The sequence below is a fragment of the Corvus moneduloides genome, chromosome 6 (assembly GCF_009650955.1).
Source record: "Corvus moneduloides isolate bCorMon1 chromosome 6, bCorMon1.pri, whole genome shotgun sequence".
In the NCBI taxonomy this organism is placed as follows: domain Eukaryota; kingdom Metazoa; phylum Chordata; class Aves; order Passeriformes; family Corvidae; genus Corvus; species Corvus moneduloides.
This window is the reverse complement of record NC_045481.1, coordinates 50,363,592-50,383,966: the sequence shown is the minus strand read 5'-3', so window position 1 is coordinate 50,383,966 and position 20,375 is coordinate 50,363,592. Positions and strand designations below refer to the sequence as shown.

Sequence of the window (20,375 nt, the reverse complement as noted above, 5' to 3'; positions counted from 1 at the left end):
GCTATTCCCCTGGAAAAGGTAGCTGAAAATTCTTCCAAATCGGAGTGAGAGAGCTTTGTAGGTAGATGAGAAAAAGATGAGAGGCAAGAGCTCTACCCACTCACTCTGCAGATAAACAGATATGCTAAGAAAATAGGAGGAACAACGTAAATCCAGAAAAAACAAACCTTTCTTTTTCAATAAATGAGATGCCATTAGAAGGCATTTTTTCCCACATAAAATAAGAAAGAACATTATTCTGCATTGTTAGAGATGCCACCTCTTTTACATTTGATTCGCTAATAGCATTCAAGTAGTTTCCATTTAAAGACTAAGTAGCTATATTTTGCAATTAATGGACAATAATAATTCAACTAGCATTCAATGTTTTCCACACTATTAAGAGACAATATAGCTTTAAATAGATTGTGATTTCAAGACATAATTTTTTTGGATTTTATTTCAGTCAATTTTAACATGTTCCTGCAAAATTGTATGCTATGTTTCTGTCAGTGATATTACTATGGGATTTCTTTCCTGCCTAACATATATGCATTGTCATAATTCTACCAGAAAAATCAGGAGAATCCAACAGATTTTTGGTCCTGAAGGAACCAATTATAACTTACTTATTAAAAAGACCCAATCTTTCATCTACTTGTATAATAAAAAAAAAAAAAAAAATTGCACTATCTTGAATTTCCTCCGTGGAAATTTAAATCCCTAAGCATCAATTTTCATCAAATAGAATATATATTTTTTTTACATTAAAGAATTTTACAGAAAATATTTATTAATAGGATGAACATGACTCTTTGTTTCCACAGCTTTGTAGTTGCAGTTTAATAAAATTATACAAATGAAGAGAAATAAATCTTGGGTACTTTGTGTACTCCTTAAACCTGCCTTATGACCCCTTCTCACAGCACAAAATAAAAGCACATTTTAAATTTGTTGCTTAATCAATAACACTGAATTTCTTCTCACTAAGAAAACGCATGGAAGAATTGATGCGGGGGGAAAAACCACTCAAAATTTTTTACATAGTACTTGATTGTCAAGAGAATTCCCCTTTTCCTAGGATGCTGGCTCAAGAAATCATGAAAATACTGGAAATTATTGTCCACATATACAACAAATCTTGCACTGATTTTGGTAAGTCCCAAATTTTATCCAGTCCTGCTCTTTCTCTACATAATGGGATTAATAGAAATACTTCTTTTTAATCTTTTTTTTCCCATTTTGAATCAAAGATTTAGAACAGCAATGACACAATTACCCCCTTTTATGATCTGAAAGCTGTTTCTACACACAGTTTGTGCAACTGGGAAGAAGCAGTACCAAGTACTGGTAACTCCACATTTCTTCCTCTTCCTCTGCTCAGAGATATATAGCTGATGTCAGTGAACTAATGTAAGTAACCTGGTGTTTTGTGATAACATCCCTGATAGTGCCTATAACTGATTGTGACATACTCCGTTTTTTTGGCACACTCATCCATCATGTCAAGATAAACCTTAAAAAGCAGGGTGAGTTGACTGGAAAGAACGCCACCCTCTACAGCTATTTCTATTATTTTTTCTGAACTTTCAAAAATCCTCAATCCCCTTCCTAAAATATATGCAAACATTTAAAATTTGATCTAGTGAGATACCTTTAATTTCTCCAAGGAGATCACTTGTGTTTAATTTTTCCATCTTCTCCTTCCAGTCTTTAGAAAGAAGCTTTTCCATACAGGATGAATCTATTTAAAAAAAAAAAAAAAAAAAAAAGGAATTATCAAACATATTCTTACAGGAAAACAGGTGCCACCTTCATTTTAAAACTGTTCTCCCTGTACCAGTCGAATCATAGTTTAGAAAGGAAATGAACTTGCAGCCAAAGAGAGTTCTTATTTAACTGCATTTTAAATCCAAAGTAATTCCCCTGAGGTTAATGGACTTACTATGGATTTAACAAGGGTCTAATTGAAAGAAAAACTTCGTTGAGGATTTATGCATGCTAACTGCCAATTTACATGCATAGATTGCCAATGTATATACGAATTCTGTCTTTCATTTGAGAATGATTGTACACTCGAAATTATACATGAAGATTTAGTAGCTTTTTTTGGAAATTTGGCACACAGTGACATCTGAAACCCATTTTTATACCCATGTCAATGCAAAAGTTATTCATATAATGTCTCCATGGAATTCATGAAAGCACTCTACATATTCGATGTTCACAGTATCAGAAATTTTCTCAGTACACCATAAACAACATGTAATGATTAGAAGATAGGCTTTCGTCATATGAACTTCAGAATACATTTCAAGTCTTTGCCCCAGTCTGGGAGGCCTTCTGTAGGCAAAACTGTCACTGAAGTCATTACACTTTGGAGAAAGTAAAAGATTGGGCCCAGTAAGTTTCCTATGATCAGACCCCCATTCCACTACAAAATTTTATACTGAGCATAACAGACTTCAATAAATTCTAACGGTTTTTTTCAGTTTCTGAATTAAACTAATTGGCTCTGAAGTCTAAATTATAGATAACCTTGCAGATACATACAAAAGGTGATTTTTAAGATAGAAATTATTATGAGGAGAGCCTGCAAGACTACAAATTCTCCTGGAGGGAGCCTACAAGAAAGATGGAAAGAGACTATTTACAAAAGAATGTAGTGACATGTCAAGGGAGAATGGCTTCAAACTGAAAAAGAGTAGGTTTAGAGTAGATATTAGGAGAAAATTATTTACTTTGAGGGCAATGAGGCACTGGTACAGGTTGCCCAGAAAAGCTGTGGATGCCCCATCCTGGAAGTGTTCAAGGCCAGGTTGGACGGGGCTCTGAGCAAGCTGGTCTAGTGGAAGCGTCCTTGCCCATGGCCATTCCATGACCCTGTCGTGGATGTGATATGGGTTTTTATGACTTTTAAGAAGCACAATTCGGATTTCTAAACAATTACCAAGAAAACTTTACAAACAACTGAACACTATTCCTTCCCAGTTAGTAATAATAGAATCTCTGTTAAACTACATGTATTTACTTTCACCTGTAGGCAGACTCACCTACAATGTCTGTGCTAAACTCCTTGGAAACCCTTAAGCTGAGTTTGCAAGATATCAAAATCATTACCTACACGTAACTCTGCTCCCAAAACAAATCTTTGCAAACGGCCTTCGTTGTAAGACCACACATCCCTCTGGGCGTTGCTGGTCCTTAATGCACACACTGGGAACAACCACACACCTTCTCTTCCTAGAAGCTCTCGTAGCAAGGGGCCACTTGTTTTAGAAGATCAATTTACACAATGATTTCTAAGTAGCTAATAATACTCCAAATTTTGATTATTTTTATACCGGTCCTACTCCAGTCACGAATTAACAGTGGATTGTATGAGAACGCCGCATTCAGTCTTAACTTAAATTCCACTAAATTACTGGCAGATTAAGGTCAAATCGCAGCTGAAATTCTCATTTCAGCAGTCCCAGCAGAAGCACTCACACATGTGAAAGCAAAAGCAAAAGCAAAAAGCCCAGATTTAAGAATGGCAACAGAGATCATATCATTGCAATGGGTAACAGTTTGTTCCACTTCAGAGAATTCCAAAAATACTCAGAGGGAGGAGAGGCATTCAAAGGGGTCGCAAAAGGAGGAGTTAAAGATTTATGGAGAAGTTTAAGGAAGAAAATGGTCATATGGCCAATCATATGTTAGGGTACAAGTCATTTCAGCCTAAAAATTCATTAGCATGACTCATTTGACATAAAAAAACAAACAAACAAAAACCCCAAACAAAACAAAAACCAGTTGAAAGCAAACCAAACTGTAACTACCAAGAGATCAAAGATCAGGTTTTAATTGCAACACATTTTCACCGTGCAAGCCTCCATGGAAAGACAACACAGCTCATAAATATTTTTGAAGTAATATTTCGGCAAAAAAGCTAATTTATTTACTAATTATATCTTTCTATGAAAGAGGCAAAATTAAGGAGCTGTAAGTTGCAATAGGCAGTGTTAAAATACTAGTTATATAATAACAATTTACTTTTAACAATAACAAGCACTTATTACTTTTATGAGTTCTGGCCTGATAATAGGAGAATCATGAAATAACCATCAATTATCAATAGAACATTATAATTTGTTCTTTTTTGTGATATCATGATTAGTTTAAAAAGAGGTTTCTGTGTTTCTCCCCTGCCAAAATTTCAGACCCCTCATCCCTGAAAAAAGGCTTTAGAATTTTGTTTTGCTATAAGTTATGTATTCCACTGCTTTTAACTAAGATATTTTCCTCAATTCACACAAAGAAAAAAAAAGATTTCAATTAAAAAAGGACAAAAAAGAAATAACTAGCATATTACTGGAGTTGATAAAATACTTTCCTCAAAAGCGCTTGTTTTATTTCTTTTCTCACTGTTCCTAAGAACACCCGTGCTTATCTGTAGTGTTCTTATATTATGTAAGGGCAAAAAATGTATTTCTAAAGACAGACTTGGAAAGAACTAGATTGGAAAACAGGTCTATTTGTGTGCCTTTTTGATATAATCACATTGCTAGTTAGAATTTTGCTCTACAAATGACTGAAAAATTCCGTAAGAAAGAGTTGTTTTAACACCCCTATCTCATTCAAATTCTGTGTTCTAGATCTGACCACACAATTTATAGCTACTGTATTTTGCTATTGGGAGGATTACAAAAATGATTACACAATGAGCATTTTAATAATTTTTTTTATAACATTGTAAAAGTAGCTCTCTAGAATTCCTGTAAATTTTCAATTACAATGTTTATTCTGCATAATTTTTCAAATTTAAAATAATGATATGTGATTAAAGCCCTCTGGAGGTTCTCCACATTAGACCCAAAACTAAATATAAAGGCTTATACTTGAAAGGCACATCTCCCTTCAAGTTCTGTATTCTGTGTTCACAAACACACGTCTTGAAAGGTTTGTGAATCAGAAAGGGATTTTTCTTCTTTCTGTACTGAAAATTAATTTTTACAGACACATAAATTCTACAGAGAGATCTTCTGACATCAGTAAAACATCTTCATCCATACTGATACATTTTCTGATTTGATTCATTATAGAAACAAAACATCGACTTGGAATCCAGCACTGAACACCGAAGAAAGGAGCCCGAATTCACATCTGCACTGCATCACTCTCCCTGCACTGCCTCAGCACCATTCCAAACCTTGTGGATCCCGACATTTTCAAAATTCAGGGGTATTCTTGCTAAAGACAATTATAAAAGAAGCAATGAAAGAAATTAGCATTTATACATTTTTAGCTCTTCTCACTGACTTTATAAACCACAGTTAGGCTTATGCCGCAAAGTAGCATATTTTCTACTGGCACATGTAAGATCAAACTCGTGAAGTTGCGCTGGAGCAATTTATTCTATTAAAAAACACACAGCTTCTCTTCCTTTATATTCTTCTCTTGTGAACTAGGAAAAAATTTCCTTCAAGGACAGCAAACAGGTTAAGTATAATTATGATGACTAAATTAAATCATTGAGTATTATTTAATATCACGGTTTGTTACATACTTAGTTAGCAATTTTAATTGTAAACTAAAGGAGCTTAAAGTACTCTGAGAATCTTGTTAGACATGACAGTTTTGCAAAGGTGAGTGAGAAGAGGATGTTAAAAGATATACAATCAGGAAAAAAAACAGCTGAAGGAAAAAAAGCCTAGGTGTTAGATGAAAAGAATCTCTTCACAATGACAAAGCATCGATGAAAAGAATTAACATTTGTCCGTTGGGTAATCAATCAGTCATGGAATGGATGGAATCCAGCTCTTTGTTGCACAGCCAGTGATGAAGAACGAGCGTGTTAGCTATCACAGCCAAGCTCTCAAGTTCTTCTGACTGAATGAAAGTCATCTTGCTTGAATCAGGACTAGCTTTTGCCTCTTGTCTCATCCTTATTCTCCCCTTTTTTCAGGGTTTTTTTTTTCCTTTTAATTTCACTTTTACAGTCTTCAACAAGTTACTCACCCCAGCTATAGCTTACACGAATACTGTATGACCTTACAGTGGCCTGCACCTATCCTCATTGATTTGGGGGGGTTCCTTTTTTTTTCCCCCTCTTAATTCACTGAAGTAGCCTCCTATTACTTTCTTTGAAATACAGATAAAAAAAAAAAAAAAGACGTTCATGCCATGTGTGAGTTTTTGTTTTTTTATGGTAAAGTCATACATAAAAGAAAACCTAAATGTGAGAGTGCAGCAGCAAAACTTCAAAGCACTGACTGTCAGACATTATTATTTCAAATCAGCTTTGACTTTTTGAGACTTAATAAAACACTATAGTACAGACTGGCATATTTATAACACCTATACCAGTGATCAACTGAACTGTCTTATTCTTTCTACTGTGCAGTGCCTTGTTATTTCTTTTATAATAAGCTTCCCTCAAAACATGTTGTAACAATACTGCAAACTGATAATTATTAATGATATGAGTTCTAAAACATGACTTGTTTTGCATACAATTCTTCTTGAATACACACATTACTTTGTGACAGAAGACAAAAGCACATTGATTTATTAATAATGATTGCAAATGCACAGCAGGTTCATAAACAATACAGAAATATAATTCAATCAAAGGTATAAAGGTATAGGTGACATATTTCTACGTGCATCAGAATTGTTACATCACAAGGAAAGAGGCACTGGGGAAGACAAGGTAGTGGATTTAGAAGAGAAATCAGGAATGCTGCAAGAGAAATTGTTCTAAACCATGTTCAGATCCACAGCAGAGAAGGATAAAGTTCTTTTCTGCATTTTGGAAGAATGACACAACGGAACTAAAGGCATCATTGTCTCTATTTCAGGACTCAGTCTAGAGTTATATCTTATTATAATTTAGTAGATATTGTTCAACATAAAAATATCACATTTGAGCAGGGTTTGGGACTACATATCAATTTGCAAGTTCCTTCATCTCTAATGTTCTATATTACCCAAACTACTCTCATTCCATTTATTTGCCTTCAGCTCCATGGGAGAAAAGGTGTCCCTCAGATCAGCCTTTGTCAAATGAGTTCACATGCCTCATTCAAGTCTATATAAGAAAAACAGCACAAGTGGAATTAGCCTGTCAGCATCTATGAAATATCTGTTTGAGAAAAAGTATTGTGTGGGTTTTTTTCTTTGAAAGAATGTTAAACAAGCTTACGAACTCCTTATGACAGACAATTGTATGCTTACTAGGCCTATTGCACTGGATTCCTTCTACAGAAGAGCTGCTTTTCCCCCCCCAAACCAACTGAGCTGCAAATAAACATTACAGTGACTTCCATTTTTTGGCCTGCTTCCTGTTGTACCTTTGCACATCTCACCCCATGCTTCAATTGCAAATGTGTTTTTTTCAAGTAGGTGAAGCTAAGGACATGACACCTAAAATAATAACAATGCAATACACCACAGATCTGAAAGAGGAAGATTTGTCTCAGTATTTTTCACAGAATAATAAATCCTCTTCTGAGTAGAAAAATTTTAATTAAATCAGTACAAATATTTCTGAATAATAGGCAAGCAGAATTTAGATTTACTCTAGTCAATCTTTGTTACTTACAATTAAACTAAAACAGCAAGTCCATTGTTGCTGTTATTAGATCCAGTCATTAAAATTGTGAAATATGAAAATACAGAAAACTGAGTATTTTTTTTTAAAATCCTGTGATGAGTTTTAATACACCTGCATTAGGAGCTTTGTTTAACAGATCCCTCTCTGAGTACATGACAACAGCTTGCTTATGTGTCTTTTGTGAGTTCACTGCCAATCAGATTTCCTTGAGGTAAAGAACAATCTAGTATAGGAAGAAATCATAAAAATATTTCCTAATTTTCACGCTTCATGTCATGTGTTTTAAAATTAGATGCAAACTCTAACATTTGAGTATCAAAGAGAAAGGCATAAGGTTAATTTAATTCACTTTGAAAGAAGACAATTTTATAATCTTCTAACAATTCAAAATTAAATTAAGGACTTCATGTCTTCATTCACTATTCAAAAAATAAAATATAATTTAACCATGACTATTAGAAACTAAACTGCTGGGTTGTATATATATTCTGTTTTAATCCAAAGATGCAAAGTTTGTGTAACGTTGCTAAAATAGATTTTTTGTTGTGATAGTTCCTTTTTTTCTTCTTTCAAACACAAATTATCCTTCTCTGTTTCAATAAACTTTATACAAAAGAAAAGGAGAAAGCAACAATGCAAAACTAATCAAAAATCAGCCTGAAGGCTTAACATCCATATTTGCAATATACTGCCACTGCCTCTTGCTCATAAGCAGCTTGGCTTCAATCTTGCTGTCAGTGGAGCAGCAGGTCAGGGGAATCTCATCCTTCTCAATTTCCATACTGTTCTTGTACCATAATTAATTGTCATGGTCTAACAGAAAATTAAAATATAAGGCATTTCGACACGTTGTTAGCCAGTGAACTGATCTCTTTGGCCAACTTCTCAAGAATTTCTCAATTTAATAAGCTCTCCAAATTCAAGTTCTTGAAAATCAAGAACTGCAGTCACAACACAAAAATGAGCAACATGACATTTAGAACAGGAAAAGCTGCTAATTCCTTTTGCTTGATTTATCGTAAACTACAAATAAAATAAAATAAAATAAAATAAAATATTTCCTAAATTCTATATCTTGCTTGGGATGTTAAGGAGGCAAATAATCCTGGCCAGTCTCTTAATTCCTCCTCTCATATTGATTCTTTTCTATCCAAGTCTGTAAAACTTTAAAAAAAAAAAAAAAAAAAAAAAAAAAAGGGGAGAGAGAAAAAAACAGAAAAAGAACAACAAACAAACAAAACCCAACCAACCAAAAAAAAAAAAAGCAAAAAAACCCTTCTAATTACATGCAAAAGGCAGTCAGCTCAGAGTAGATGTTTTCTTGCAAGAGCAATGATGGAAATGCAACTGAGATCTGACTACCAAACACACAGTTTTGTTTAGGACAGGGAACCAGGCAGATCTGCCAATTGCTGTACATTTTTTCATAGTGACAAGATTTCCACAATATGATAAAATTAGAACTGTAAGAGCTTGGAGAGCTCTCTTAACTTTTAATTAAAACTCTCCAAGATCACTAAAAATAATTAGGCATTAAAATGTTCTGGTTTTCCTCTGAATTCATTTGCACTACTTGAATGGTCTAGATCTTGCAAGAAACAACAGACATTCTAAACAGAAACACTGGAATTTAGCTGGGGGTGATTTCCAGACCTGCTTTTTATGATGTGGCTAGTGGGAAAAACTGTAGAGTCTGAACTTCTACCAATTCTGCCTAAAATGGTTTGCTTCAGCAGGAATTCTCTAGTGCAAAGAGTGAAATTCTGCTCAGTGCAAAACTCTAGATAAAAAGGAGTTTGTATTTCATGGAAAGAACAACCCAAGATACAGTCCTGACCTTTATTTTTATTTATTTATTAAAAAGCAGGACCTTTAACCTCGCAAATGTTTTTGTTCTCTTAAAATAACTCATACAATGCTATATGCCACACTATTTTTAGAAAAGCAACAAGAGAAAGCATGCTTTTCCCATACAGCAGGGCACTGATATAAACATCAACACAGATGCTCTGTGAGAGAGAGCTGGACTTCTCAAGCACTTGATCATTAAGGAATGCACCAACTGTTTTAGATAATCTCGTGCCAGCTCCAATTCTGCTCTACACTCCCCTTTGGGAGTGGCAAATCTTGTCCTGCTCCTAATTTTTCATTTTACTCACTCCTCCATTCTTTTTTTTTTCTTTTCCCCCTAGAACAGAGGGAAAAATGCATTGTGTGCCAAGCAAGGCAAGACTAGAATCACTTCCCCAAACAGAGCAAAACTTTCAGACAATTAACCCTCCCCTCTTCTTTCAGATAAATTACTAAGTATAAAATGCAATCTGTTTCCTTTGTTTACTCAATATGAACAATTTGTAAATGACTCAAGGATAAAATTCAGAAAATGTTGTGCTAAATTAGAACCATTATAAACATGCTAATGACTGCTCAACTAAAACATGCAGGATCAGTGTGAAGAAATATATTTAGTTCCTGTGAAATACAGTTGTATTGCCTCAGAACTATTTGGTCACTTAATTGTACATGATTACTTCAGGAAAATGTTAATTTCATGAACACTGCACTAGACAATACACTTTGTATGTCAAAAGGAGCTTTCTTAAGCGTCAGTGTAATTGCTTGGATGCAATGTTTTGGCATATCAGTACAAGAGAAATATCTTTTAAGTCTATCAAAATTACATGTACATTTCATTCCTCCACTTAAAGTTTCCACTCTATGATAAGCTATATTTTACTGTTAGATTGGCTGTATTCATTGAAGTTATTGCCTTATTTGCATTACAATGATAGTATACAGTATATTATATGTATTCACCTATTCTCTAAGTATCAGCACCTCTATTTACTTCCCAAGTGAACGTATAATATTGGCAAGAGAAAGTCTCTTTAGGCTTTAAACAACAGCAATCAGGGATAGACAGGAAAAGCAGAGCACAATTTGCTTGCAATCCATGGCAAAAAGATTGTATAAGCTGATATAAAAAAGGAGAATGATACACTTATTTTCCTGTCTCTTGCTATGTACATATTAGCAAAGTAAAAAAATCAATAGGGTTTTCATCATTTGTTATTTTGTGAAAGGAGAAAGTTGTGCTAATGGAAGCAGATCTCAATTTTCGTTCTTTTCTTTGCCTCCACATCCTCACACCTTTCTTTACTGAACAGCTCTGAGTTTTCTCTCTGATTTTTTTCTGAGTGGGAAAGAACAGACTGAGCCAAGATCTTAGCTAGAACTCCTCAGCATAGCTCCATCACAGCCTGCTTAGTCTTCAACAGATTTGAAAGTTCTCCCAATATTTGGCCCAATTATTCTTTGTCATATTCTCATACCTCTGTACCTTGTTACAGCCTTTTTATAACCCTAAACAATTCACTCTCATCTTTGGCATCCACTCTTCTCAAACACTTCCGAGCTGAAGTGACATTCTTCTCCTTATTACCCAAACAAATTTTAAGAATGTAATCTTTAAATGTTTCTTTGTTAAACTGCTCCAGAACATATTGTGTATCATATGGTTCCTGGACACGGACCATCTTTCTTTTAAAAATTAATTTCCCTAGTAGCTCAAGAAGTTGCAGATGGAATGTCAGCCTGTGTCCAGCTATGTACTAAACCCAGCCACTGGACTCACTTTTTAAAGACGTGGGGGCAGATTTTATTTTCTCTTAACATTGCACAACCCTTCTTGTACCAAGCTGAAGCAAGCAAAGGATCAACTCAACTCAAGAAATTCTCTGGTAGCACAAATAGACATTTATGTTATTGCTCCTTCTCCTATCAAGTGCCATGCCAACTATTGTATCTTTTAACAAGGTAGAAGTTCTGAAAAATTAATATGAAAATATTAGGCAAAGTTTTGAGGACTAAAAATATCTTAAACAAAAGCTAGTACAAAAAACCACAAAAGGGTGGAGGCTTCTTCACACCAGGTTAGTTTCAGGGAATTGGGGGAATGGGAGTGAGGGGACTTCCCGAAAAGCAAGAAAAATCCGTTTCTATTAAACTGATTAATGTTCCTTGCAAAATTTGTGACACCAGATGACTTATGAACAAAACCTGAATGATTCAAAGGACCTCTATTTTGTTCCCCCAAATTGTGTTCTACTCATTACCCTAATAATGCAGTAATAAACATCTGTTTAATAATTTGAAGGCTTCTTAATATTGTGTATAAAAATCTTAACTCAGCTCGTACATAAAATATTCTGAAATTAAAACAATTGTATAACAAAAAGAATTTTTCATGAGAAATCCTTAAGCGTTTTTGTATGTAAAAGTATAATACAAAGAAAGCAAAATAATATGCTCTTGATTTGAAATTACTTCAAACAAGGATGTAAAGGAGTGAAAACAATAGCTAGAATCTCCTCTTTATTTACCATTTCTGAAGGTCTCTATGGCACATGATGCAGTCTTTATCAGGACGCTAAAATACACTGACAAAATCTGTTCTCTAGCCCCTTTTTTATTACTAAAATTTTGACTTAAACAAATTATCATATCCTATATAAACATAAATACAGATCAAGCAAGAATTTCCTGATTCCTAATTCCAACAAACAGAGCTTTAAAAGGTTTACAAATTTTACATGCAGCAGTCTACATGCCATAGATTGAAAGAATCATTTAGGTTGGAAAAGAATTCTAAGATCATGGAGTCCAAGCATTAACTTAGTACTTAGTATGGATATATATTTCTGGAATAATAGCTATGAAAAGATTTTAGAAAAGATGGCACTAATAACTTCAAGAATAATGCTCTCGCATTTTCATTTCCCTATATACATAGAAGATAAAATGAACCATCATTTTTATTCCTATAAAAGAACATTATTAATTTTTTAAAGTCAAGTAATGGAAACATGTGGAAATCTTAGAATTAACGTTCCCCAGGAAATCCTAATTCAGCCCCTGTGTACATTATGATCTATTCTTTAAATTTTTTTTTAAAGGTACACAATTTCTGTATGGTATTCTTGCTATATTCAGCAAGATATATTCAGGGGATAATCCCAGATGAAAGCAGAAACTGGAACTGCAGAGCAAATGAGGCTGCTGCCCATGCAGTCATTGGCTACGTTTCATTGCAAAAGTTCAAAGAAGCTAAATGAATGAGGGAGAGAACTGCAAAAGGAGAAATGATGGGTCGCAGTTTCATTTTCTGGGAGCTCAATTTAAAAAAACTTGGGGCTTTATTTGAGGAACTGCTGAACATTCACAGCTGCAGCTGTGTCAATGTAAAGTCAGTGTAAAGATTGAGGCTATAATATATATAACTATATATAAACTGCTGCACAAAGTTAGGTCCCCTGGAAAAGAATCAGGGCCTAAGCACCTCAAGCTGAACAACCAAGAAATCAATGATATTTTTCAAGTTGTATTCTTAGTTTCACACCTGTGAAGTTGGCATTCTGACTACATTTTTTTCCTCTTAACAAAGGTTTTGAGAAGATAATTTGTTTGTAGTACATTTACTGAATATTCTGGGAAAAAAAAAATCCTAGCCAATTGTGTAATATCCATGCTTTCTGAGCACAGCTTGAATAATAAGCAATTAATCGACACTACAGTTTCAGGCTGACCAGTAAGGACATAAGCTATTGGATAGTTTCATATTCATGGAGGATCACCCTGTTAGCGAACTGGATGAATCAGAATTCTTCTTCGGGAAAAACTACTGCTTATTCGTGTAAGAATATTATACTTCTCTACATGGAAACAAAAATTGGTTTCATTTTAATATGTTTTAAGTTCTGTTGGGCAGCTGAAGAAAGCTTTCACCAGTTGTGCAGACATAGTGTAAAATTAAAGACTTGAAACCTGTTTAAACCTGTGGCTATATACACGGGTATAGAAAAAGGTTTTATAAATTAGGTTTAGTAGCCAGATTTGGAAACAACACCAATTTGAAGGGTACTGATCATGTCAAATTAAAGACAGAGTGAACATAAAATAGTTCCTGCGCACTGGACTTCAGCAACTAAAAGCTCTAATGATAACAAAGCAGTGCATGCTGCACCTTGTCCTAGAGCAGCGAAACAGAATAACCCCCTCTTGCTCTCCCAACAGAGTAAATTTTGACATCCCCATGTACAGCCTGACAGATTTCTACAAGGCCCCCTCCTTTCTTAGAGCAAGTGCTGTCACACTTCTGTGCACTAACTGACCCTATATTCCACAGCAGAAAATAATTTTTGCCCCCAAAGCTGGTGCAAAAATTAATCATCCTAAACATCTTCCCCAAATTTGTCACATAGTAATACAATAAATATCAAAGCTGACAAAATGGGGGTCATTTGTAAACATCTGAGAGATTTAATAATACTTAAATAATCTGCTACCCAAAAGGCAAAAACTTATTCAGTACAATTAAATCTTTACAACTACATAGAAGGGAAAGTACAGTTAAGTTCACACTACCTATTTCAAGCTATTTGTTACTAAACACTCTTTCTTTTCCAGAATCCTCCTCACTAGAAAACTAGAAACAGTCAATGGAGCTCAGTTATGCCACAACCTTCACTAAAAGTTATATAGAAGATAAAAAAGATAATTTACACAATTTCTGTGTTAAACATTTAGTCTTCTTGCTTTTGCTGATTTAATCCAGACTCTATAGTTACAAACAGTTTAAATTTATGAGGTGAATTTTAGCTGCATAACTCCCCAGAAAAATTTAAGCATGCGTGAAATTCTACACACCCATTTTGAAATCATAGATTAATGTTGGTTTATGATATACCCTTTACACAAATGCAAAAGAATCTAACACAGACTTAGTTGTTTAGTTGTTTTGTTGGGTTTTCTTCGTATTTAGGACCAGTAGAAAATTCCAGGTTATCAGACCAAAAGATTACTCAGTTATAAGTTCTGGTTTATGATCTTAGATATATTTATTCCAAGGAACGGGACAGGCAGGAAATGTCTTTCTTTGAATGCTGAATGACATCATATATTGAAAAATCATTATATTCAAAAAATCTTCAGAGTAGGAAAGGACTCATAGAGTCCAACTCCTGGCCTTGCACAAAACACCCCAAGAGTCACACCATGTGCCTGAGAGCATTGTCCAAACACTTCTTGAGCTCTGTCAGGCTTGGTGCTGTGACCACTGCCCTGGGGAGCCTCTTCCAGTGCCAATCACCCTCTGGGTGAAGAACCTCTTCCTAATATCCAACATAAACCTCCCCTGACACAGCTTCAGGCTATTCCCTTGGGTCTTGCCACTGGTCACCACAGAGAGAAGATCAGTGCATGCCTCTCCTGTTCCCCTCATGAGAAAGCTGCAGACTGTGATGAGGTCTAATATGTCCTTATTCATTTAAATATATTACCAAATTCAGTGCATGAGTAACAGGCAAAGATTTGATCCCTTTTGCATTCTATAATACAGACTAATGCACTTCATGCACTTGTGCTCTAGGAATAACAGAATTCACAATAGCAACCACATGTTTCTTAATTGTAAAAAGAATCCTTACACTATATTTATATCATACTTCCTCTTAAAGCATCTTTAGCAAGGACACTACATGATTCCTAAGTCTTTTAAGTACAAAGGATGGATGTGTGGACTTCGTAGAGAAAAAGTAACGTAGCTGCAAATGTTTGAACGTGCAATGCGAAGGCTTGTTACTATCAAGCCAAAGGCAGAAGTTTGGGCTGCTGCCAGGTTCTCCGCATGGTAACTGTTTGGTCCACCTAATTTATGTTTACATACATTAAAATTGAGATCAATCTCTTACTCTTTGGTTGCATTTTCACTGTCTTTACTCCACGTGAAAATTATCTGACTGTGGCTTTTATCTTGACATTACCCACAAAACTTAACTGTATTTACACAACTCAACAGTCTTTTTTGTCAACTAAACACTTCTCTAATCTCCAGGCTGCAAACCTGCCTGAACTCTCCTCCTGCATTTGCCCTCACACTATTAATATAATCATGAGCACTAGGAAGGCAGAATCTCAAACATTGCAAGTTACACGTCTCTGGTTCCTTAAGCTTTTTTTAAACACTTATTTATGGGCAAGGTATAATTTACAGCACCTTATGTATGGCTGGGCAGGTGGCACACAGTGACTGCTGCTCCTTATATCAATATTAACATCAATGTCAGTGGTGCCCACTTTTCCACACCAATCAGATTTTCACCTGTTCTCTCTTATTACAAGATTTGACTGAGATCTCTCTGGGGCAAGAGCTGTTGTTTGGTTTTACTACTGCTACATGTACAGCACCTAGCGGACTTACTCAGAGAAGGCCCTGGAAAAAAATTATAAGGAAATATCTTAATTGCTTCTAGTAAACTCAGGGACTCTTCAGAACTTAGTGGCCTAAGCTGCATGAAAAAAAAATCAGGCTTTTTTGTTCTTTTTTTCCTTTCAGAGCTATATATGTTATATAACTTATTATGTGAAAGGAACAACTGCTCAGCCTAAGCTAGAGGTCAATGAACCCTGAACCTTGGCCTGCACAGAGACATGAAGGCTTTATGCACAGGCATAGGCTTTCCCAAGGCGAAGTGGGTACTGCAGATCCCAGAGCTGCTGGTACAGTCCATGAATGCTGAAAGTCACACTGATTTTTTTTTTTAATTCTACAGTGATATTGCTCAAGTTTCTCAAGAAACTCAAGAGATTTTCCAATTCTAGGCACGTAAGAATTGTGATCTTACATTTAGGGACATCATCTTGCATTTAGGGGCAACAATTCCTTTCTGTGAATTACGCCACATCCAGATATTTTCCAGAATTGTCCAAAAGCCTTTTAGCTGACGGGAAATAAACTGTTTCCTACTTCAGCAAAATGAAACTCCCTAATGAGTTTATTAGCCTATAAACTATGGTGTAAATGTGAACTTTGATACGAAGACAAAAACATCTCCTTTCTTCTGTAAACTCTTAACAGGACCTCCTCAATACCTAAGACTACTGGAAATTAGCCCTAGAACATATGTTAAAGAAATTAAATTGCCACATTCTGTTACTTTTTTCAGTTATTTACAAAATTAGTATTAAATTTGCTCATTTGTTTTCATTACTTTTTTTTTCTCTTTTTACACTGGTGAAATAATTTCAAAATATGGATACTGACCAAGATGCAGGCCCTAATAGTGGAACCTTATGCTGTATTAAATAGCTGATCAGAGAATAAGAACAAATATTGCCAACAAATGTATTGGAAAGCCAGGATAATAGTTTGCTGCAAAGCCATGCAGGAGTCACCATGTTGAATCAGGCTGCTCAACAACTCTTCTGTAACAATGGCAACTTTTGCAAAGACTAGATTAAAAATTTGAATACCATGAGCATGTTTCACCTGTGCTCAAGACTGCTTTTTTTCCTTTGAAGAAGCTTCCATACCTTTATACCAGAAACAAGAAGGACCAGTAGCCCAAAAAAAGGGTCAGTAGTTTGGCCAAACAGAAAACAACAAAAAATTACTCTTAAGCCACTAATTTTGCACCCAAAAGGATATGTTTTCTACCTGGACAGATACACACTTTCTTATGTTTGCTCAATTCTTTATTTTTTAAGCACTGCTTTTACGACCTTGCTTAGACAGCACATAGAATCATAGACTAACAGAATGTTAAGGGGTTGCAATGGATCTTAAAGTTCATCTAGTCCCAACCCCCCTGCCACGGGCAGAGACATCTCCCACTAGACCAGGCTTGTCAAGGCCTTATCCAAACTGGCTTTGAACACTGCCAGGACTGGGGCACCCACAACCTTCCTGGGCAACGTGTGCCAGTGATTAACCACTCTCACAGTTAAGCATTTCTTCCTAATAACTAATCTAAATTTGCCTCTTTCAGTTTGTACCCATTCCTCTTTGTCCTATCACTAGAGTCCCTGAAAGAGAGCCCTTCTCCAGCTTCCCTGTAGCTCCTTCAGATACTGGAAGGTTGCTATGCGGTCTCTACACAAACTTTTCTCCTCCAGGCTGAAGAGCCTTGACTTCCTCAGCCCATCTTTGCAGGGGGAGTGCTCCAGTCCTCTTACCAACTTCATGACCCTCTGCTGGACTTGCTCCAACAGGTCCATGTCCTTCTTATGTTGCGGACAACAGAACACTTTACAATATTCCAGATGGGGGTCATCCTAATCTTAAAGCCCAATTCCTCTTTTTTTGGATGGTGTTCTGGTTTCAATTCAGAGTATCACTGGCAAAGTTACCCATAAAATCTCGCCAAAATCACTCAATTCGTATCGGCTACTAGATGTAGCACATACATCAGAAAACAACACTGAGCAAACCAACATCTATTAGATTCTGTAACTACTTTCCAGGGCCAAGGAACCAAGTGCAAGGTCCTATACTTGACCTTCTCTATGTCTTGTTGCTCAGAGGCTGTGACTTTGACAGAACCATATTGCAAAAAATCTGGATCAAATCTAGCAAAGAAAGTGATCGTTTATAAGTCCTCTGTGGGTACATTTTGTCTTTGGTGTGTGGCTGAAACTCCCATTAACACTAACATGAGCTACACAGCCCTACTGATGGGTGAATTATACCCCTAACAGAAAAGTGGTTTTTTGCTCGACGGATTTGCTTTGATGAACTTGTTGGCTACTGAACAGTCATGTGTATATATTTAAGTATTTCTCTGTGTGTAGGCATTTGTACATCTCTGCAGTGATGATGTCAGTTTGAATAAAAACGCAGATAAAGCATTTCTCAAGCCAAAATGGGCCAAAGCTAATTTTCCCCATATAAACTTTGGTTTGGCCCTTATTTATCAAAACCAGAAAAAGTTTGACAGAAAAGGGGATCCAAGTTGATTATCCCAACAAAAAATAGAAGTTAGGGCCTTTCTTAAGACTTACTTTATAGGAACCGTATGCACAACTTTCACTTTCTAGAAAGTGGTTTTCTCTTGAACACACATCAGAACCATTCATCATCACATAATTGCAAGTTGTCAGTCAGAGCCGCACCCTTCACGCAGTGGCAGGCCGCCAGCACATCTGTCAGAAGCACTCACAAGCTTCCGTGTATTATTGTAATCCCCTACAAAAGGAACAAACCCATTCATCCTGTCCACATTTTCCAAATCAGATGACAACTCTAAACCCTGAGCCTGGAAAAATAATAGCACTTACCCTAAAAATGCTGCACTTGTCAGGTGACCACAAGCTAAATACCAGTGAGCAAAGTTAAAATAATTCTAATCTCTACATCTAAGTCAAAAGTTTTAGGGAACTGGGTTCTTCATGAAAGAGGAAAACTGGATCCCGTGCATACAACAAAGTTGTCTCTAACAGTGAAACAGGCTGTTCAGTTAAATCATTGTACCCCACCTGCAAACACTCACTTATTGCACTCTGGACTCTATTAGGACAAATCTATCCTCCTTCTTTAATGTTTCCATTCTCTTCTTTGGCTTCTTGTGTTTTCTTTCTCCTTTGCCTAGAATCATCTACTCTTTATGTTAACACATACTCTTTCCTCCTGTATCTCTTGAAAGATGTTCAGACAGGCTCCACAGGTAACACCTCGGGGCCAGTCTGGATTTGGTGAACATGAGGACTTGGGCCAATGAGTACACAGCAGGCAAGACTCTCTTCTCAGAAATGATGTTAAAGACTCTCATGGAGAATTAAACAGCTTTCGGTGAATTAAATACTGTTTTACATAGGGCTTCAAAAGCTTATTTGCAGAGTATATGCACATGAGAGCCACAAATACTTAGGAGAATGGAGTACTAAGATTTACCTCTGTACCTTCACGAACTCTTTTGCATTCTCTCTCTGTGGAGAAGTCTGGCAGCAATGTTCACCAGCACGGAGTGAAACACATGCCACGCCCTTCAGGACAACAGTACAGCCACATCAGCCCAGCAGGACCTTCAGAGTAGCTCTGCCTCAGCAAGGCTGCAGACAGACTAACACTTCCCTCTAACCAGCCAGATCTTTATACATGCTCAGATGCAGAAGTGAAGCTACGAGACTTCTCTGAGCCTACTTCAAATCCTTTACTCCAGGAACTTTAAAGGAGCAGAAGCAGACAGCCAGCACGCATGACTAGCTACAGTGATGGTGCTGGTGAAGGCCTGTGCAGGCTGCACTGCTGCAGGGCATTTTTATCAGCCCTTGACACAGGCACAATGCATATTATATACACAGATATATATATATATATAAACATGCATTTCTGAAATTATTCAAAAGATATATGATGGCAGACCTGCCACAAAATTTATTTCCAAGAGCAAATAGAGAAAGAATTACTCCTGAGTGATACAGCCAGGAGTAAATGATACCATCTCACTGCACAAAGGAGACAAATATTGTAAAAAATCAACTCTCAGCTGTGCTGCACACCTATATTCACATAGTGCTGTTGCTCAAACTAGTATTAAGGAAAATACAACAATTCTCCTGCTATATCCAAAAAATCCCTCTGCACCATAAAACTGCTATGCAAGCATGAAGAGGGTGCAGGAGCTGCTCTGATGGATGGCCACACAGACTAATCTAGCTGGTTCACCCCATTGGGGTGAAGTTGGAATATAGGAATAAGGAAAATGATCATCACACTCCTGCAAAACATGCTGGTTTCAAAAACACTGCTGGTTGAATAAAAATCAACCCTTCGATTCTTTCATGACTCAGTTTCTCAGATAGAAAGATGATTTTTCTATCTCATGCAAGTACTGAAGAATTTAATTCTTTTGCAAAATGGTAATATAAGCAGTTTTAAGCACAATAGTACCTTTTTTCAATTACACTATCTTAACTTTTACGTATTTTCAAAGTTTACTTGACATTTTGTCAGAATTATGCCGTA

At 36.0% G+C, this 20,375-nt stretch overlaps 1 protein-coding gene across 8 annotated transcripts in view; it reads right to left on the bottom strand.

Annotated features, from left to right (window-relative positions):
* Window positions 1-20,375, bottom strand: part of SOX6 (SRY-box transcription factor 6) — a 373,678-nt gene that overhangs the window by 171,965 nt on the left and 181,338 nt on the right. For all 8 annotated transcript variants that reach the window (XM_032112424.1, XM_032112416.1, XM_032112420.1 and 5 more), the window contains one exon: window positions 1,634-1,723. In XM_032112424.1, coding sequence (XP_031968315.1) covers window positions 1,634-1,723 — 90 coding nt within the window. The remainder of the gene's footprint in view (window positions 1-1,633; window positions 1,724-20,375) is intronic.